The 21,677-nt window shown below is 41.3% G+C and overlaps 1 protein-coding gene across 1 annotated transcript in view; it reads right to left on the bottom strand.

The window, feature by feature from the left end:
* Window positions 1–21,677, bottom strand: part of ANK2 (ankyrin 2) — a 187,054-nt gene that overhangs the window by 12,890 nt on the left and 152,487 nt on the right. Inside the window, exons 32-43 of the mRNA XM_059469778.1 lie at window positions 20,704–20,858; window positions 19,754–19,965; window positions 18,736–18,940; window positions 17,967–18,063; window positions 15,550–15,778; window positions 14,119–14,244; window positions 13,194–13,316; window positions 12,371–12,400; window positions 10,365–10,386; window positions 2,139–7,880; window positions 649–723; window positions 129–260 (exon numbers count right to left, since the gene is read on the bottom strand). Coding sequence (XP_059325761.1) covers window positions 129–260; window positions 649–723; window positions 2,139–7,880; window positions 10,365–10,386; window positions 12,371–12,400; window positions 13,194–13,316; window positions 14,119–14,244; window positions 15,550–15,778; window positions 17,967–18,063; window positions 18,736–18,940; window positions 19,754–19,965; window positions 20,704–20,858 — 7,148 coding nt within the window. The remainder of the gene's footprint in view (window positions 1–128; window positions 261–648; window positions 724–2,138; window positions 7,881–10,364; window positions 10,387–12,370; window positions 12,401–13,193; window positions 13,317–14,118; window positions 14,245–15,549; window positions 15,779–17,966; window positions 18,064–18,735; window positions 18,941–19,753; window positions 19,966–20,703; window positions 20,859–21,677) is intronic.

Genomic DNA, 21,677 nt, shown 5'->3' with positions numbered 1-21,677 from the left:
ACATTGAGTACAATCCATGGTCATTCTTTCTGTAGTCTAAATTTTCCCCAAATTTTCTTTGTGATTACAACACACCTGTCACCTCAGCTAGCAGACTGGAGACAGTTACACACAATAACGAGACAAACCTGTTGCATGTTTCCCATCCCTTTCAAGCCAGTATTTGAGGAGTGCATGGCTTTGGTCTTGAAGAGAATTGGGATTTTCAATTCGGATCTGGTGAATTTGCTCCTCTGTGAAGTCCAGTTCTCTTGCTAGCTCTGAAAAAGAAATCCATCTCTGTAATGAGGTCTGCTAATACCACTACTACTCCCCTGGTCTAACTTCATTCAAAGAAAAGTAAAAGCCTGTGAAGTACCTGAGAAAACCAAAACCTGAGAAAACATTTCCATCTCATTCCATGTTACTTTCACTTGTCCCCGCTACCATTTGCTGCCTCAAGTCTATTAAATGCACCATATTAAAGTGACCGTTCAGAGCAGGTTCCTTTGGTGTCCATTTAGGATTCTTGGTATCCCAAACAAAATAAGCTTCTGAAATATTTTTCTAAAATATCTTTAGTTAATCAGAAAATCATCCAAAATAAACATGAGAGGAGTGTGGACCATTCCCCTCCCTTCTCTCTGGAGCAGAAAGTGTGCACTTTACCTGTCCAGCTGAATCCAAGATGATCCGCAATGTGGGCCAGTCTTTCCTCTGTTTTTTCCTGATCATCCTGTTGATCTAAAGGTCAAAGAGAGCTGAAAGTTGCCTTTTGCAAGTTAAAAAACATTTCTATAGGAGAGAGAGCCCAAGAAGGGAAAGCACTGCTTTTTCCTAGCTGCTGTGCCTAAATGCGGACAGACTGCGTATTTCAAGTGAAGCTTGTAAATCCCTAGGTTCAAAATGAAGCCAAAAAGCTTGGTTTTTTGAAAAGCATAGGACTATCTAGTTTTTCTATTTGGAAATCAGATGTTCATGTGAAAACCTAATCTAGGACTGAAGTACCTACTATGCCTATTTTGGCCGGGCATTTTACTCTAAAACATCTTTGTAAAGTCCAGCTGAAGACTTTGACTAAGTCAAGAGCTATAGTTTTTCATGCCTCCTTAGTAAATGCCAGGGTTGAAGAATTCATAGGGACCAGTGCTTCTGATCATGTTCTTTGTGTTGTAAGGCAAGTTTAGCTCAATCAGTCCATACAGCATGTCAGATTATGGTCTGTATTTGCGAGACTGTTAATTTTAGTGTCTTTGACCCTTTGGACAGGGTCAAGGAAAGGAAGGAAGGAAGGAAGGATTTTTCCTTGCCTTTGGACGAAGGCAAGGAAAAATCAGATGGTCATTCATCAGTCCTCATTCACTTCACTAATGGTGAGAATGACAGCTCCTCCCATCCCCAAAGCCAATTTTAGGATGGTGGAATTTGAGTTTTGATTTTCCCTGAATGCACATGTGAACTGTGACACCTCTGAATCAGGAAATTGCTTAGGGTTCGAGATATGCACATGTCATTCCGGCTCCTGATTTCCATTAGGGCTGCTCACTACTAGCACACAAGTAGGCGAGAGGAAAACCAAGCACCAGAGAATGTGTACTAAAATAGTTATTGGTGACTCAGAGTTTTCCTCAGACACAGACTGTCAACAAAAAGGAACATAAAAAGCTTCATTATTTAAAACTCCTGCAGTTCTCATTGTGTACCAACTCAAAAGTCTATAAATTTGCCTGTCTCACTTTCAATTGATGCCTAAGCATTTCATTATTAGTAGAAGTTAATAGCTAGTAGGGTTAATAGGGCCAGGGAAAGTCAAAAGCCAAAACGTGCATGACCTAAGCAATCAGTTTAATGACAAAACCATACATATCTCTAGAAGTGTTTTTGCTTATTAAGATAACACTTCCCATAAGCATTTATGGTTTGCAATCTTGAGATCGTTTCACAGACAAGAACACAGACACAAGACAAAAAAAACCAAATACAGCTCACAAGGGAAAAAAAAGCACAACTAACCACCAAAAGCTGAAAAGAAAATGCCACACGCATTACACCAGTGCACAAACGCGCACACACACACATACACACCAAAGAAAACAAAGAACAAAAGATTTTAATTCATGACATGCGTCGCACAGGGAATCCCAGTCGTTGGCAAATACCTTCAGCACGGTCATGGACATTTTCATCAGGGATACGTTCAATCTGAGTCTCTACAGACTCATCCCAAATGGGTCTGATGTCAAAGATGTCTTCAGGAACTGACTGCTGATTCTCACTGGATGGCACATTTTCAATAACTGAAACTTCTAGGGCACTACTGCTTTCATCATCTGAAACTAATTCTTGTTCTCTCTCTGACTGCGTGAGTCTTTCCACTAATTTAGACGCTTCATCACTAATTTCTTCAAAAAACTCTATGGAGTTTTTGTAAAGATCAAAAAAATTGTCCTTACTCTCTTTTGTGGGACTAAAAGCACTGCGGGAGCCTGTAGTGCTTCTGCTTTTAACTGGCAATCGTGAAGAAAATACCTTCGATCTTGCTGCTGTTGCCTCATCTGAGTCTAGCTCAAACTTCATCTCACTCTCCCTCTCCCTGGCCTCTGCCTCTGCCTCAGCATAACTCCTAGCTTTGATGGAACGTTTGGTCTTTGTGTCCACGGGACTAGTGGCATCAGATTCAGATTTACTGCGGCTGTCTGGCTTTGCAGGGACTGCACTTGTCACGTCGAGCACTTTGGGTGACTCTGGCTTGCGGACGGATGTGTCTGCGTGTGAGTGTTGTGGTTCAGCTTTTGGGAAAGTGGACTTCACAGGAATTTTAGACTTTGGTTTTGCTTGGTCATCTTTTCCTTCACACTGCGAACTGTCCAGGAAGTCATCTGGGAAAAGGCTCTCATTTTCCGATTGTTGCGAGGATTGCAATGCGGCAGCAGCTGTTCTTACAGGGATTTTGGATTTGCTTTCACAAGAAGGCACACTCTCCATTAGAGCAGTGGGGATTTCAATCACAGATCTCTGTTCCTCTGGGGAAGAGTCTGGGCATTCCTCACCCTGTTCAGAACTAACCAATCGAGTGACTTTAGAAAAATCTAATTCATCTTCTACCGCACACTGCTCGGGAGAGATGGGGCAAGGCACCTGACTGCTATCAACCGTGTCAGTCTCCATTCTGGAGAGGGGCTCAGCTTCAGAGGCAGCAATTTCTTTCTTTGGTGATTTTGAAGAAGCTGAAATACCCATTTTAATTGGAATTCTGGATTTAAGATCTGCTTTTGCAGAGCCTGTGCTGGCACCTTCACCCATCATTTCTTCAGATCTATCACTAGACTCAGGTGATGGGGGTGAATATTTCAATGCATCTTGTTCTTGTATATCTGACTCCTCTGACTCTGACGGTGCAAATGGGTCCACTGACCCCTTCAGCTTTGAAGATTCCACCTCTGCTGCTTCTTTCACTTCTTCACATAAAGAAACTTCTTCCTGAGGCTCCTGCCCCACCTGGAAGAAGTGAAAGCTTTCATCTGGGTAGTTTCTTTTGGTCATGTCAATGGCTCCACTTCTAGTCATCTCAAACAACTTGCCTTCCTGAAAAAGAAAAGGATTTTGTTCACTGAGTGGTGTCCCTTCTTCGGTGGGTGTCCTGGCTGGTGTCGTGTCAGGGGTTGTGCCTTGGGATCGCCTGTCTACCATCAACCCAAATATCTTCTGTTCCTCTTCTTTCACCCGAGCTTCAAAAGCTTCATCGTCTTCACGTATTTCACTCCACATGTCAGAATCCACATCGGTTCTGGTGATGACAACCTGACCCACAAATTTCTCTGTTTCATCTCTTATATCCTCAAGGGCAGATTCAGATATTTTTGCTGATTCTGAGGTTGGAGACCCTTGTGATATTGTCTGAAATCCATCCTCTGTTTTGGGCTCTATTTCCATGTACACTTCCTCTGAAGAGCAATATTCATTGCCCATGTCTCTGCTAAGTAGAACTTCACCAGTCTGATCTTTCTCTTCTGCAATAGAATAGGTTTCCCTAGATAGCAGACTTCTACCAGATCCTACTTCAGTTTCAGTGTCAATGAAGAAATGTCCAGAAGACACATTTTCGTAAGGGCTCACTATATACGGAGCACTACCATCAGCAGCATCTGCTGCACAGCTGTCAAGTTCCCCTGTGTCAGTGGTTAGGGATGAATACTCTGGCAAGGGCTCCTCAGCATGAGCAGCCCTGTGAGATGTCTCACAACCTGTATCTGTTTTTCCCAAATCCCTTGCCGAAGCACAATGGTCAGTGGTGTAACCTTCGACCAGTTTGCCATCACATGGGACAGAGTACTCGGTGGTACTGTGTCCATGAGAAAGACCATCTGCCTCTTCTGACACAGCTTCCATAGAAATGAGATCACTGCGTGGTAACAGGGCCGCAGGCTTGACACCTTTGTCAGTAGCATCACACTGCCCCATTGTTAGTGAAGACTCAGTGTGAACCTCTTCTTGACAACTGCCACCGACAGAGTGACAGGGAGTAGACCCAGATCGTGTGACCGGGCCGTTGGGACTGACCATCTCACAGTCACCTGTACCATCATAACATTTGGATTCTGCACTTTCTGCTGATGCACAACCATTGGAAGGACAAGTGCCCATGGAAGGCTTACAGCTGCGCCCAAGGATAAGCAGCTCCTCTTTGTCACCTTTGCCCGGTGCTTTAACCTCACCTATCCCGACAGAGCATGGCTGGGAATCAATGGGTTGGAAACCTGCTTCGTCAGGGCTAGAGCTGGAGTCAATACTAGGTGGTAATGGTGAGGGTGGCTGCACTCGGATCACAGGCTCCATTAAGAGGCCAGAGTCGGCTTCTTTTTTGAGCCGAGTCAATTCTGGCTCGCTTTCTGAAGAGGAAGAATTCTTTCTAGATTCAGCAGCAGGTGTCACCACCATGGGTATGCCTTTTTCTACTACAGTAGTCTGCTCTGATGCTTCAGCCTCCCGTGAGGCTTCTGAATTGGCAACCACAGAAGATTCATCTTGTTTACAACTCCTTTTATAATCTCTCTTCTGTTTTGCTTCTTGCTCCAATTCATCAAACATTTTTATTTTGGTCACCATTTTAAACATCTCTTCTTCAGGGGTGAATCTCTTCTTCGGTTCACTTTCTGAATCGTCCTCTGGGTCTTCGTTGACTTCAGGGATGGTGGCTGACTTTGGTATGTCTGCCATTTTAGGTGTGATTTCATAGCTAATTTCTTCTGAACTAGGAGTTTCGGGGGAAACAGGGCTTTTCCCTGAACTCTCCATGAGGGATGTTTGCTCCAGGCTGTCATCATCGGCACTTCCCTCAGGGTCACGGAGAATCCTGGAACGCACCGATGCCAGCTCTGGGCAGGCTTCTGCTTTGCTATGAGCAGACGGAAGAGGACCCTGCCCCAAAATACAAGCCTTCACTGTTGGTTCTACGGGGCTGCTTTCAAGGGAATCGCGGCAGGGGGACTCTTTCATAGGACTGGGCTCCAAAGAGTCGGGCGTTTTGTGTGATGAGTTATCTTCTAGCACTGGGCTTGCTTCCAGGGAGTCTTTATGACTTATAGTCAAAGAGTCATCTGCAACTGGGCTAAAGCCTTCACTATCATGGCTAGCAAGTGCAAGTTCCAATTTCTGGGGACTTCTAACTGTAAGACGGCGTTCACAGGCTACATCTTTTTCTTTCTCTAAAGCAGTGTCATGTGTTTCAGAAGACTTAGTGAAATGTGCAGTGGTTCTGGATTCTTTATCCCTGCTAATATCTTTCACAATGGAAGCTGAGCTACTTTCTTTAAGTTTATCAGCCTCTTCTTCAGAGGCTGGAGGTACATGCTCTTCTGATAAATGGTCAGAATGAGACTCACAAGTCTCAGTAACAGCATCTAGCTGCCTCTCGGTAATACCTTTTTCATCTTCCTTTGAGGAGACTTCCTTCGTAGAACACGTTTCTGCTGTTGTGTGTACTTGAGCTGCTCCTTTAGCGTCTTCAATTTGCCCATCAGTTTTCTTTGGTGAGAATGAAAGGCTCTCTGGGCTCGTTTCAGGGGTCTCTGCCAGACCCTCATGCTTGTAACTTTCCTCTGAGCTGATCTGAGGGGTTCCATCAAGTAGGCTGCCTGGAGAGTCAGCCACACCTTCGTGTTTAAGGCTCTCTGAGCTCCCATCGAGAGCAGCACTTTGCAGAGAAAGAGCAGGAAGGAATCCATCTTTCCCATACTCTGTGGGAAAAGCAGCACCAAAAGGACTGGTCAGTACTTGCTCCAAGTTAACCTCTCCCTCCTCTGTCACTGAGAGATGTCGGAACTGTTGGTATTTGTCATTATCCTCCAGTTCTTCTTTAATGACATCAGAAAAGTCTGTTGAGGTTTTCCTGTCAGGGCTGATCTGGAAGTCAAGATCCCCCTGATCATCAGAAGTCCTGCCTTTCCCAGCTGCCGTTTCTTTGGCACTTTCAGCAATCATTACCGGAGGGAGAGTTTGGGTTGGCTTTTTGCTGCTCTGCTCTTTTACTTGGTCTTTGCCACTAGCTTTTTTGGCAGTTTCGATGGTGGAAACTTGAGTTTTTCCTTTCTTTGATTGTGGCTCTTTCTCTGCTTTTGACACCAAGCTTGGTTTGTCCTTCTGTTTGTCTGTCTTGAGATTTGACACTCGCTTAGTTTCACTCTGCAAAGGAATTGTTTTCTTGCGGGGAGTTTCCTTCTCAGGGGCCTGTTGCTTCTGCTTGACAGATTTGTGTTCAAAGAGTCCAGAAATATTCTTGGACGGGTCTTGCCCTGACTGGAAGGCTTTCATTAGCTCCCGAACTGACATGGTCTCTTCAAGTCTCTCTGTCTTAGAAGAAGGTGAGACAGGTGGCTGGGCTTTTTGTGCTACTGGCTTTTTGACTTGCACTGATTTTTTAGGTGCCTTTTCGGCAGGGCCTTCTTTTGCCTGAACTCTGACAGGCAGTTTTGAGCGTACTTTTTGCTCATCTTCCACTCGTTTCTGAAGAGCTTTCACTTTATCCTTTATTGAGCCAATGGGAGTTTCCTCAATAACAGGGGACACAGCTTTAGGCTCCGGAGTGCCTGTAACCTTTAGGCCAGGCTCCCCAGCCAGTGCCTCATCTGCAGTGAGCTTAGGCAGTCTCAGTTTCTCTCCGCTGCTGAGTACCTTGCCTTCCTTCGGCTTTGGCTTTTCTCGTAGTTTTGGCCTAAGGGGCTTTTTAACTTCCGAGGCTGCCTTCTGTTGCTCTTGCGAGGTTGGTTTCCCAGTTTTTGGAGATTCTTTTCCTTTTTTTTCAGAATCCCTACTTACTGTTACAGCTTTGATTTTCTCTTCTACTACCTCCTTTTGTAAGGCCCGTGGCTGTCCCTCATGAAGAGAAACGTCTGTTTTCAAATCCTCTGCTAGGTAATCCACCGCTCCTGTCATGTCTAGCTCCCCTTTTTTTGTTGTCCTTTTGTCTACCCCAACTTCTCTGTGGCTTGGCTCTGTGACTTCTGATGGAGCATTTCTCCTGGCCTCTTCAATTTCTTCATCACTGACAATGATCCATTCTTCTTCTAGGGCTTCTTGTCTGGAAAGGGACTTCTGCAAAACATGTTCTTCTCTCGTGTAGGATCCGCCTCTCAGAATTTCATTTACTTTTTCTAAGTCCTCTTTCACTCTTTCAACTATTTCAAAAGGTTCTCCTGGCTCTTCTTCAGTGGACTTTTCAAGATCTTTCACCTTAATGGAGCCTGATTTATCAGAAGGGTCACTTGTCAGGATGGCAGTCATTTTGATCAGATCTTGTTTCATCTCAGAAACTTCAGACAACAGGTCTGGACTGGCTAGTACAGGGACTTCATTAACCAGATGGCTTTTCAGGACAGATGTTTCTGTAGATTCTGTCTCGTCATCTTTGATGCGAATGAAAAACATTGAAAGTAAAATGGAAATCAAAAATAGAGATTGGAAAATGTAATCAGGACTGAAAATGACAGTCTTTGGCTGTAGTGGTGGGAAGGTCAACAAAATGGGCTGGGAATGGTGGATCCACAAGATCTGAGGGTACAAGAGCAAAGCAAAGCTAACAGGGGGTGGAAAAAAAAAAAAACTGAAAAGGAAAATGGCAGGAAATAACTTGCTTCACTTTATCTTTAGAGCACAACCACACATACAGTATCAAAGCTGGAACAAACCAAACCAGGACACCACTAAAAAAAACCCAAAACAACAACAACAAAATTTCAAATCAAAACCAGAAGAAACACAGTGAAGTTACACAAAGAGAGGCATCTCAAGATTGTTCAGATGTTACAGATCAATGTTCAAATAAAAAGAAAAACAAGAAAAAAAGGGGAAAGCATTAGAACTGATTCAAAGTCGATTTCCTCTAAGAGAAAGCCAGTGTTAGCAAACTGTCAGAATAACATTGGGTTAACAGTTTTGTTTTTCTTAATGACCAAAATAAAAAGCAAGAAGTAATTCTGCAGTAATCTAAAATATGATCAAATATGTGGAGATCTGAATCAGCTGCAAACCGGCATTTCATCTAAGGGGATTTCACACCTACACAATGAAACAAACAGGCTTTTGTTTTAAGAGGCATGGTCCTTTCCTTGGAACATCCTCATTGACAACTAATGAACTGACTGAGGAAAGAGAAGACAGAGAAGAAAAGGAGAGATAATAAGAAAAAACTGTGAATCAACTTAGAAGTGATTTCAGAGTTTTAAAAAATGTAATGTATGGCAACCCAAAGTCACAGACAGTCACACTAGACACATACGTACAATTCATGTAAGGCAAGTTATTTCCATGCAAAGCAAAGGTGTTGCAAATGCTGCTGGGTATGTAGCTTAGGTTATTAACAAGAGCTCTAAAAATTATTCATATAAATTAAAGGTACATGAAAATACTGTAAACATACTGTGGTGAAATATTTGTCTAATCTGGCAATCAATATACAGGAAGGTGGCTGCAGATAATTCCCATTATGCCATAACTGCCTGTTGGTAGTATTTCATTTCAGCAAGGACTAGCAGAAAATGGATTTTGAACAGAACAAAACACTGGAGAACTGAAGCAAGTTACAAACAGAACACAATACTTAGGAATCACAGATGGACATTTTTCCTTTAAAGGTAGCATGTCACATGGAACTGCACATTTCAGCACCCCAGAAAGTCAAAGAACTAATGCAAATAAAGAGACCTTAAGCAACACATAATTAGCTGTCTTTATTTGTAAAAAAGATCCATTTTGCTACGCTGTTCTCCTGAGTGTAACGAACATTAAATATTTGTGCTGCACATTAATTAGAGCCAGATTGCTGCAGGGTATTGTGGTGCTGAAAATGTGGTCTTTTGGTGCTGCTGCTTTACAATGAATGGTCTGGTGCATGCTGAAATGCCAGCCAGTAATTTTGTAAATTTTTAGTATGTACTTTCATAAATATCAAATGTATGACTCTTTCACTGGCCAATAATTGAGTTAATCAGCCTGAAGCAATGCAACTCCAGCGGGAAATAAATTGCAAGTGCTATCCAGACAGTGTGTGGCTGGAGCAGGAACACTGCCTGGCAGAGCGGGCAGTGAGGAAGTGGCAGGAGGACAATGCAAGACACTGCACTTTAACTGCAGAGGAGGCAAGATGTTGCACTCCAAACTGGAAACAAGGCAGATGTCATGCTTTTCCTGAACAGATCCAATAAATGGCTGCATTTGGAAGCAGCTCTCATTAGAGACACTCCTGTGTGTGTTGAGATTCGTTTGATTTGCCTCTCCCATAAAGGAGATACTTGTGAACCCCTCGCCCATGGTCTCATGGTCACAGCCTGATTGGGCGTGTACAGAGGGTGTTTGTGCTGTGCCAAGCTGTCAGGTCAGATTTCCAGCCATATTTCACCACAGTAAAGGATGGGGCAAGGGAGGGAGGGTTAAACAGGCTGATTCCTTTGGACAGTATCACTTTTTGGCATGGCTGTATTCCATGAGATTAACAAAATAGATTGGAGTCCTCATTAGGTTTTCATTAAAAGTGATACTGTCATTTGTCTCAAATATGAGGCAAGAATGTGTGTCAACAAACGGAGAGAACAAAAAAAACGGAGGGATGAGCATTCATACAAGCAAAATAGCAATAGCAGGTTCACTAGGGATGTCAAAGGAAAGTAAAGGCTTAGATGAACGGTTTTTAACTGTATTACTTGTTAATTTACATGTTAATTGTATTGAATTGGATAGCTGCTGAGATATTAAATTGGTTTTCATTATGTATTTAAAGTATTGATGTTATTAGCAATAGCAGTTAAAACTTAGCTTTTTCATGCTTATCTTTACTCTTAACATCTCTCATACAAATTGCATTATAACATTCTCAAAGAAAAAAAAAATCTTACTTTTTTCTGAAGTCATATCAACCTGGAAGAGGAAAAATCAGGAGATTTAAAACTTCAAATACAATTGCCGTACAGAAGCCACAGGTGAAATGCTAGGTGTATAGAGATGCATGGACTTAAATGGAACCAAGAATGCATATAAATAACAGTAAAAGCAGTAAAATAACAGTCAAAATAACAGTAAAAGTTAATTTATTTTGGGTCTCTAGTACCAAGAAAATGGTTACTTCACTATAGTTATGGTCAACAGTAGATGCAAAATGTTGCAGTGTATTTTCTTTAAATGCTCTTAGCAATCATAGAGGACCTAAACTTTTGCATTACCAGGTGTGTAGTTACATTGCTCTTAATTTATTTCTTTCTGTCTAAAGTAAAATAGTGAAGGCATTTGGTCCATCTGGAAGGCAATCAGTAGGTTTCATGCATTGCGTTTCCTTGGACACATTCATTCTGAGCGCATGAACTGCATTTTTGCCTCTGTGCTCAGTGATTATGAAATGCAGGTGCACCAATGAGGGCAGAACTGCCCAAGGCATGACATGGGGCTGGATGCCACTAATGGCTATTGATACCTTTAATGGAAGCTGTGATGGCCCTCACAGGCCTCTTTTTTGATTTTTCAGAATTATGTGGGTACATCAAAAAACCTATACAATTTTTCTGTTATTCAAAAGATAACACAGTCTTTGTCAAAAAAGAATTGAACAGAACACAATATCAGACCATGAAAATTGAAGAAGCAAATTTTTGAGGTAGCTTTGTAATTTCAGTTTATTTCAGTTCTGCTAGCATTTGTCCACACCAGTACATGTTGTTTAAATTTGGCTTTGGAAAAATTTGCAAACTCAGAAGTAGCATTAAAGCTTTAATTTCCTATACAAACTTGTGGTAGGAATAGGACAACTGTGAAGAATGCAAATCAGCTGTGCAGTACTGCTGGTACAAGATACCATACATGGTAAAACCCCCAAGGTTTTAGTAAGTGCTGAAAGGGTTTACAGAGTTCAAACTATTCTTTATAAAGATAAATACAATATGCTGTCTCAGTCAAGATGTTAGAAACCCTTGCCTTTCCATGAGCTGACACTGAACAGAAGGAAATCCCTGGCCATACGTGCGTGTTCATACATGCCTGGCAATCCTTTAGGCTCACATAATTACAACTCACAGCCAGCAGTGTGTGTAACAGATCTGTAATAGTCTGAATTCCTCTGATGCACACATTGTCCTACATTGCCTACCCTGCATCTCTAACATGCCCTAGCTTCCCTCACTTTCAGTTCTTCCAGATCAGTCCAGATTTATGTCAGCATACTAATTAATATTATTAACATATAAATTAATGAAGTCAACAAAAATACCTTAAAAAGCTTATAGCCATCAATGAGCTTGTCTTTTTGTGCTTTAGTTTCCTATGAAAATAGAAGTCATATTTACCATAGGAGTGGTAAATATTTTTGTAATGATAATAGAGAACTGCAAGCCATGCCACAGAGCTGCTGAATCTGTTGTGCAGTGCATGGGAAAGATGTCCATCATCTTTGGGGAGCTGGCTAATCTCACAGTGTTCCCAACAGCTGAACACCATCAAAATGTGAGGGCGCTTTTCTAACATTCCTCATCCGTGTAGGGGTCAGAGCTTAAGGAACATCTCTAAGCACCAGACCAGGCTGGGAGCTCAGGGTGGAGCTGATACTATTTAGTTAGTGCTAAAGATGAACATTCTAAACCTTTACTTGTTACTTCTGGGTTAACACTGATTTTGTACTGGATGTCCATCACCCAGCTCAGTAAAGTGTAATATCCATCTACTGGATATTATAAATGGAGAAGACTGGCCATCTTAACATAGGCAAAATTCAAGTCTGCCCATTCCCAAAGTGAGTCTGTGCAAGGCCCTCTTTGCTGTGTCTGTAGCACTGAGCTAAGGTCAGTTCTGAGTTGTGCCTGTTAGTTGTGTTTGAGCAACGTGTGTAGGCAAGAACATGCTGATTTAGCAACATTACCTCTTCTGGTTCTGGATCTGAATCTGATTCCTTTTGGTCCCAAAGCACCATGCAAAAAGAGAAAGGGGAAACAGAGCAGGCAAAAGGCAATTTTTTTTCAGAAGAGAATAGGAAAAAGTAACTTCCCACAACATTTAACAGAAAAGAGGAAAATGCAGCACATTTCTGCAGTTGACTTCTTATGACAAAAAGCAGCAAAACTGAATTGTCAATTTAAACACAAAAGGCTACAGAACCAAGCAAAATACAAACTGAAAAGTTAGATGTCTAGTGATCCTTTTTTGTACCAAAACTTTAAATGTATACATGCTTTTTTACCTATAAATTAGCATATATAAACACTTAAAATATTCAAGAACTATTACCATTTCAAGTCACAAAAATGTTGAGTTGCTTTGCTTAAAAATTTTGCTAAAATGCTATAATAAAGATTTACTATATTCTAAAAGTGCTGAGAAGAAAATGATCATCATTTTGGGCAAATACATCTCTAAAAGGCATGCAGCTTCTAATCCAACCAGGAAAGGAAAAAACCCCTAGTGTTTTCAGAGAATAAACATAAACTGACACTTTCTAAGGAAACAAGCGTTTACTCTCTGAGGGCACTCCCACTCAACTCTTCTGAGATCTCAAGAAATACCTGATGATGTCTCCCAACACTGGCATTAGGAGTACCAAACTCAAGACACCAAAAGCCCTTGCATGGAATTTTTTCCTTTTTCAAGCCCCTGCCCACAAAGCTTTACCCCTGTTTTGCCCTACTCCTCATTTCTTGTTTGCATGATAATGCTGATGTCTGCAGCTGGGTATAATTTCACAGTACCTTTGTGTAAATGGGTAAAGTGATGTTTAAATTACATATGGCTTGATGAACGAGGCCTCTGGTAGATTTTGGCTCCTTCATGAATGATAATCGTCCGCAGGGCTCTTGAGTGCTATCTCGGACCTGGCACAGGAAAAAGAAACACATTTAACCTGCTGCTCTGCTGTGTGACCTACTTGTGTTTCCCAAAAACTGTTCAGCAGGAGGGACCAGATGGGGAGAAAAAGTCCACTGAGGCAAAAATAATGTGTTTTCACTTTTCCCCCTCTGTTGTTTGTAAATGCACATATGGATGTGTTTGTGTATTCAATATATATTGAATGTTGTTGGTAGAAAATTCAGCAGGGTGAGCAATCTGCAAAGCCAAAGGAAGGCAGTGGCACAGATAAAGGCGTAAATTAAAATAAGCTTACAAAATATTGCTGGTAAGGAGGGAGAAGGTTTAAAATTTGTCTAGCAGCACACAGCAAAAACAACACAGTGACAGTGGGTTGATTTTCTCCACTTACTGGAAGTTTCCATTCATAAATCATTTCTCTATGAGTGTTATTTATATAACAGTAATAGTTTTCTTCTTTGTAGTGGGAATTCCTGGGTAGAAGGAAAAGTCTGTGGAAGAGGTTTCCAGTGCTCTCTAATCTACCTCTCAGAAGAGGTGGTGATGGTGCCTCAGTGACAGCAGCCCTTCTGACCACAGTGGGTTAATACATTACTTAATTTGAGAGGAATGAAGGGTTTTTACTTTGGCTTTTATTTTACAAATTTTCCTACTCATAAAAAAAGTTTTTTAAGTGGAATAGTACAGGGATAAAATTAGGTTCCAGTTGCGAATTTATATAAATTAAGTAGTTTGGCTTTCCTTTGTTCACAAAAAATATGGTGAAGCGATAACTTGAAATATCCAAAAAGGAGCCAGCAACATTACCTTAACAAACAGAGGAAGTCTATTTTCTTTGAAGGCAAAGAAACTGAATATATGGTGCTGCCCACTCTTTGTGAGTGGCACTAGATTGCCAAAGCAGTCAACGTAGATGGGTTTTCCTTCTAACACCTGTTGGAAAGGAAAAAAAGCAAACAGTTAATTAATCCTTGGGAGGTGATTGGGATTGCTTCTTGCTCTACAACAGTACAAATCAGTTTCTGGAATTGTTGGGACTTGTCAGCATTTGCAAGATTTGTTATGTACAGTGACTTAGAATGTGTGGAAACATATCCGATTATTAAATTCCAAAGCAACCAGATTGCTAATTTAATAACAATAGTGCAGTACTTTAAATGACAACAGTATATTACTCAGTGTCATAAATCCAGGGAAACTTTTAAATCTAGATTTTAGTTTTGATTTTTGATTGACTCCAATTTTAGCATACTTTGCTAACCTGGCCTCATCACCACAGTCAAATAATTATTCTCTTCAGCTGTCAGAACTCAGAGTGTGTGCCTACTGAGTCCATTTATTTCAGCTGGATATGCAGAGGCCTAAGAGCTTTTGAAAGGCAGACTTCAGGTAAATATCTCTCTGAAATCTCTCTATAATGGCACTGCTTGTATCTTCAGATCGCTTATTGTTATGGCCCCTCCACATGGTTGAATGTCAGATCAGCAGTTTGGGAAATGTTCCATTCAAACTGCAAATCGATTTGTGGCTCATCCTTACTTCCCAGAAATTCAGCCTTGTCATTCAGTTTGATAAGCTCATATTTTATCTTGCTGATCTGCACAAGAGATACCTGTCAGAGCTTCAGGAGCAGCTAGGACAGTTCTTTTAAAGGTGGGATTCTCATGGAAAAGAGACAGAACTAAGCAGCATGTGCCACGTAAGTTAAAGCACCTTCAATTTGTCATCCTTTGAAGGAAGCTGACAGAGTCAGAAAAACTGCATGTAGCAGGCAGTTTGCTGAATTCCACATAGGAAAGCTTTTGCCTGCTCAGCAACAGATTTAATGTAATTTTATTTTCATAAAGCAGAATATTAATCAAACCTGTTACTTGAACTTCTTGGTATGTGAATGTGCTGACAAACAGTGATCTCTGTCAGCTGCCTTTCTGGTTAGTGATGTGCATTGATGGGGTTGTTGGAAGTCAGGATTTAGACACCATTTTTGGCTCCATCCCTCTCCCTTTAGCCCTGTGGGCTGAGTTTGTCTTTGCCCTCTGGGAATAGGATTTCCTCACTACTTTTTCCTTACACCTGACAAATGTCCAAGTTTCCATCTTATCATGGCTGCTGATACTGCATCATGACAGTACTTGTTGACAGATTATTTTTCAGTCCTTGTGGCATATAGAAGGTGGAAAATACTAGTTCAAAAGCAGACAGTAGAAAATGGAGAAAACTTAAAGTCTTGTACAGTACCTCTACATCCCTGCTTCTGGCAACTTCAGCAAAGTTTTCTTGTTGTTCTAGAGTTTTATCAACCTTGTCATCTGTCATGCAGAAACATCTTAACCGAGCTTCAATGGGATCATGAGATTTGGCAAACACCACAAATTTGGCCATGTAGGGGACACAGATAATTTCTCTGTATACTTGGGAAGCAAAAGTAACAGATTCTTGTGTCTGACGACAGTCTATCAACCAAAATCTGTAAAAGAAAATGAAGAGTTGAGCCATCAGCAGAGAAGGTTTTAAGAAAGGAAATTCTGTGTTTTCCCATCCTGGCAGCACTAGCTGGCAACCAGAGCAATGGGAGATAACAAGTCAGAGGAGAAAAAAAGAATTGTCACTTTTGGTTTTTGTCTCCCACCCAACTTAAAGGAAATAGCAGCCAATTCCTTACATACAACAGCAAAACCTGAGGTCTTCAGGTGAACATAAATTACTTTGTCCACTGTGCAAAGCTGCATGCAAAATCAGAAACTATTCCTATGTGAATTTAGTCACCAAGCATTTTCCAAGGAGTAACACGTCCTGCCTTCTTTCCCAGCTACCACTTGAGTTTCTCTGGAGCTGATGCCATTTCTATTCAATAAAATCCACTGTGTGGGTGGAAAGCTCAAGTTTCCCAGCTGGCGGATGAAGGCGGAAGTCAGGAGGGGTCAGAGACAGCTCAAAAGCTGCTCTGATCCATAGGGATGTTATTCCTCACGGTGGATTACGTGGCATTAGAACCCCAAAGCACACCTTTGGAGTGTGGCTTACTCATCTGCAGCTGAATAGCAGCAAATTCCATGCTGTGCTCATCTTAAGAATACTTAACAAACACACTGCCCAAAACCCCAGGCTGCTGACATTCGCAAGAGGGAAAGCATGTGTGCCACAGAAAGGCTCTGCATACTGATCCTTTCCTTTTCCTGTGTGGGAGAACTATGCTGCGCTGGGCTACAACTGGAGAGGCCACATCCTCTGAGAAACCACCAGATGCCTCAGTGATTTGCTGTCAAACACCAGGGGCTAAAAGGCCCCAACAGATATTAAGTCTTTTAAAAGCTGCAGCTCAGGAAATGGAAAACAAACATTGTGCCTCCAAGTCTTCAGTGTAATTCACATGGCAAGTATATCTCTTTCCCAAGCTCGTCTTGGACAGAATTAGTTTTATGAATGGTAAAATTGTTGTCCATCATTAATGCTTAACTAGACATTAAAAAATTACTGTGAATAGCTAAGAATCAGAAATCAGATGAAAAATCCCCTTTTTAAACTGTACCAGCATTTCAAATCATGTTTGGGGCAAAGTAGATACTTGAACATTCATTTGGATTAAAATGAAGAGGCAGAACCCATTAAAATCTCTACATGGAACCCTGCCTGTATCACAGAACATGAACACCAGTGATCAATTTTCCTGTCATCATCAGGATTAAGAAAGATCTACTAGAAATATGAATTGTAAGACTATACAGTGTCTGGCTATCACATGTAGTCCCCTGCTGTTGGGGACTTGACAGTTTTAGGGATCTGGACCTCTCAAACTCTGTCTTGTTTCCACAGGGGGTTTTTAAATCAGCCTTTAATTCCTGCCTTTGCACAGACATCTGCAGCAGCACTGAGCAGAATGCACTGTAAGATCCCCCTCTTGTGGCTACTTCTGCTACAGTGGAAAGCTCAGTTACCCCCAACAGAAATGTGCATCAGCAAACAGCAGGGGGAAAACAGCCCGTTCTGAACTGAGAAAGGATAAAAAAACTAATACTGTATTTCACCTAATGTTAATCTGGAGGTTGGACTGCATTTTAACACTGAATACACTATTTCAATAAATAACAAACCTAATTAGCAGCAATAACTGCCCCAGATACTGAATGTTTGCATTGAATTTCATGAGCAAGTTATCCATGATTTTTTTAACTGTTTGCTGGAATACACAGCCTGGACAAAATATTTTGTCACAGATTGCATCTCCTGTTACAGAGGAGGAGATTTTGGGGCATTTCTGTGATATGCATCATGAACACAAACTAAAATACATACCTACATTCATTTATATTACTCTTTTTTTTTAAATGAAAATCTGTTTTCAGTAAGAGAGCAGTTAAATCTCATTACAAGAACAGATGTATGGAAGAGAGGCTTCTAGACCCCAGTTTGGCACACCTAAAGTCCCTTTCTGCCTGACTTCTCAGTTTTGGATATTCCAGAAGCAATTTCTCTTACAAGATGTATGTGTAAGGTACTCAAATAAGGGATTTCTGTTTACATGGAAATTTGAATAATAATCAATCTCTCTGTTCGTTCTACTCTCCAAACCAAAATCATTTAACAAAAATATTTGTGGAAGAAAGGCATGTATTTGAGAGTATTCCTGTAGAAGTCCTGTTTGGTTGTGTAGGTACCTGGCAGACACATTTGTCGTGAAGGAAACACATTCGTTAACAAAGGTCAGTGGTGTTGTCCCAGTGATGTCTTCCCATTGGGCAGGAGTAGTTCCTCCTGAAATGATAAAAGTTTGAAAATAAAATCAAAACCATGCACATCTGCAACTTTTTTGCTTCTAAGAAATTCTTTACAGTTTTTAATTGCTGTGAAAAAAGTAATAATCCCGGATATACTTTCTCCTTGGATCTACAGTCTTCCACTAATGCTAGCAGGACTGGATAGGCTTACCCTGAAAATACCAAGTATCCAAATGATTTTTAAGTGCTGAGCCCTTTAGCACAGCATTAAATTAAATTAAATTAAATTAATTAAATTAAACACTTGCGGCTCATTTCTGTCTCTTAAGGGAGACTGAAGGAGATGCTAATCACTTGGGAGCCATGGCAAGTCAAGTGTTTAACTCCAGTATTTTCCTCCTAAGCTGCAACAGTAAGCCTGCACTACTCTTACTTTGTCAGGCAGAGGTATGTTGGTTCTCAAGAAGCAAAGTGTAAGGAAAATGCAAAAAAATCACCAAACCCCAAGTCTGTGATTATATTACACATGTCTTGTTAGTGCAAACAACAACTGTTATTTCTGGTATAAAGGAATTGTTTGGAAAGTAGCATATTTTCATAGCTTCTTGCCCCATCCAGCTTCCCCTGGGTGTAATCAGTTCAGCCTTTGCAGCCCCAGGGCCTGACAGTTTCAGGAAGATCAAGCAGGGCTCCAGGACTGGCATCCCACCTGTTATGCTGCACAGTAACCTCAGCGTGGGCGTGTCGCCTCCGTAGCCGTTCATGAGCCCCTCGCTGGAGGCCTTGGGCACGGGAATTGTCATCGTGATGGGCTTGTGGAACTTCCTTCTCCTGGGCTCCAGCGTGACTATGGGACTGAAGGTAGCCTTGTTGCCCAAAATCTTCTTGGTAAGTTCAGTGTGCATAGGTTGTGCCTTTCCAAAGCAACAGGAGATAACAGAACAGTTACTTGAAAACAGTTTAATGATGTGTAGAGAACTGGGTCTGTATACTGCCCACAAACCCCTCACCTTTTCAAACAGCACAATTTCCTATGAAAATCTGCAGACAGAAGAACTGATGGCCAGTGAGAAGGGGAGACCTCACTTTTTTAACTTTCCCATGCCTGCCTCTTCTTCCGATCTCTTTTCTTTTTGCTTATCAGATTTTTACAGCATTAATTTAAATTCACTTAACCACTAGCAAATGATAACCTGGTTACTCCGGCTGTTTCATGGTGCTATTCAGCTAGTTCCAGGATTTAAACAACCACAGTTTCCCGGAAGAAGTAAATCATGAATGCATGCAGCAGCAGGACAGGATGGAGATAGAGGAAAGACTTCCCTCTCTGTGGGAAGTGAATTGTTATACTAGTTCATTCATACTGAAAATCTGTACATTTAATAACAGTTTAGCATGTTTAATTATTGCAGCACTTTGTACTTCTTTGATGCCTTTCATAACAAGTATTTAGGAATTTCTATGACCTGACACTAACACCATCATAATCACCAAAATTTCTTCCCAAAGTTATATAGACAGTTAATAGACAAGACTCTGAACTAACTGGAAAACCCAAAGCTTTACCACTTGCTTTGATTCTGCATGGAATTTTTTCTTTTATTACTTTTACTGTAAGTGTTGTAGGTAATGCACAACACGACAAGCTGGATGTGCTGGTTGTCCATCCAAAAACGGTGATTTGTCACCAAAAATAAAACCAAAACTCTGTGCATGCTTCAGTGTACCTGGAGGCCAACGCGAATTCGCTTGGTGAGCGCCCCTTCTGGGAAGACAGCCTGCACCTGTGGGACCACAGTGCTGCTGAGCACACCTCCCTCGGGCCCGATGAGGTTGCTGTCCTGCTTGATGCGGGACACCACTGCGAAGTACTGGGGGAAATCCCGTGTGATGATGCGGCAGATCCGCTTCTTCTCAAGCTCCTCTGGAGTGTCAAGCACTGAGGGCAGAAGAACAGAATTTCACAAAAACAATACAGCCACCTTCAAAATGCACTCAAGCTTTTCACAGTTTTGGGCAACTTAGGCAAAGAATTTTGTCTAGAAATAATGGGAAAAAGAAACACACCCCTGTGTTCAGCTAAACCAGAGCAATCAAGACAGAACAGACAGATAGACGAAGACAGCAAACAGAGGACATTGGCAACACCTCCAAAATCATCAGCTAAACAAGCAAAAGGATTGGTTGCAGCCCCTTCTCTCTCACCTATGTCCTGAAGTAGCATAAATGAAACAAAACTTCAAAACACTATCAAAATATGGGTTCAGTTTTAATGCTGTGAGTTGTCTTGTTTACTTTGGGATTTGTGAAGTTTTTTGCAAAAAAACCCAAAACAAATTAATAACAACTTTTGCAGCTCCTAGACAGCCCAAGGCCATTGTGTTCTCTCAAAAAGCAAGAGTACCCATGACTGACATTTCCTCCCACACATGGGAGCTGCTCTGAAAGGATCAGTATGATAATTGCCTTGTTTTGGAAAGTTGTTTGCTGTGGAAGCTTTTTGTTTAACACTATGAGAAAGTACAGGAGAAAACACAAGTCTGGAGTCTATTGTCAGCTTCATGAAGGGAGACATCCTGCCCCACTGCTTCAGCAAGGGAAGTGAGCACCATGGTAAAAGCTGCTACACCCAGGGTACAGAAGGAACACAGGAGCAGGGTAAGGAACCACTGGATACCTTCATCCATCCCATTCAGGATTTCATTCAGTTCATCCTCGGTGTATTCACAGAAATGCTCCTTCCAGCTGTCCCCATTCTCGCTGCGCAGGATCACCAGCTCTCTCTCCTTGCCACGCAGGGCAGCAAAATGGGGAATCTCCACAATCACGGGCCTGGCACAGCAACACAGCGCATTAAATGCACACAGGAGAGAGGAAAAACAGGATTAACAGCAACTCTATTCAGTCTGCTACAAAGTGACCTGGAATTCTACCTATTTAGCTGGAATACTTTGGCAAAATCCTAAACTATGTGGTCACTAACACAGACTAGATTGTTACAGGGACCCAGTAAGTGCTGAAGGACAGATGAGAAAGTGCATTCACCTCTTTCCACAGTGTGAATGAGATTTGGTAAGATAATAGTGCTTATCTGGAAATTTGGTGATTGTTTTTGCAAATCCATTAAAAACTCATGCTCATTTTATTTGTCACTACTGTCTGGGTTAACCTGTGCAACTTCATTTCAAAGAGAATCTACTGTAATGTATAGGAACAGTGGGACAAATTCTGATCTCACTTATACTGGTGCAAATCAGAATAATTTCATTGCAATTCAGAGGCAATTGTGTCCTGTGCCAATTTCACTTTGTAATTCTATATATTCCAATGAATTTATTCCTGATTCACACCCTGGGAGAGATATAGAAAGTCTGAGGAAATTGATTGGGTTACTATTGCAGTATAAGAGATAAGAATTTGCCTTGTTGCCTTAGAAGTCAACATCTGCACCAGCATATGCACTCATATATATATATATATATGTACACACACATATACAACACATATGTGTACATATAATATATCTGTATTGAGATATACATATACATACATACTCTTAGAAATAAGAGAGAATATATAAAGATATTTGTAGATACACTTCTCTAATTAGACAACTCACACAGGTTACCAGGTATGTAGTAAATGCCATGT

This window comes from Ammospiza nelsoni, chromosome 4 (genome assembly GCF_027579445.1).
Source record: "Ammospiza nelsoni isolate bAmmNel1 chromosome 4, bAmmNel1.pri, whole genome shotgun sequence".
NCBI classification, from domain to species: Eukaryota; Metazoa; Chordata; class Aves; order Passeriformes; family Passerellidae; genus Ammospiza; species Ammospiza nelsoni.
The sequence above is the reverse complement of the archived record's forward strand: the minus strand, read 5'-3'. Positions and strand labels throughout refer to the sequence as shown.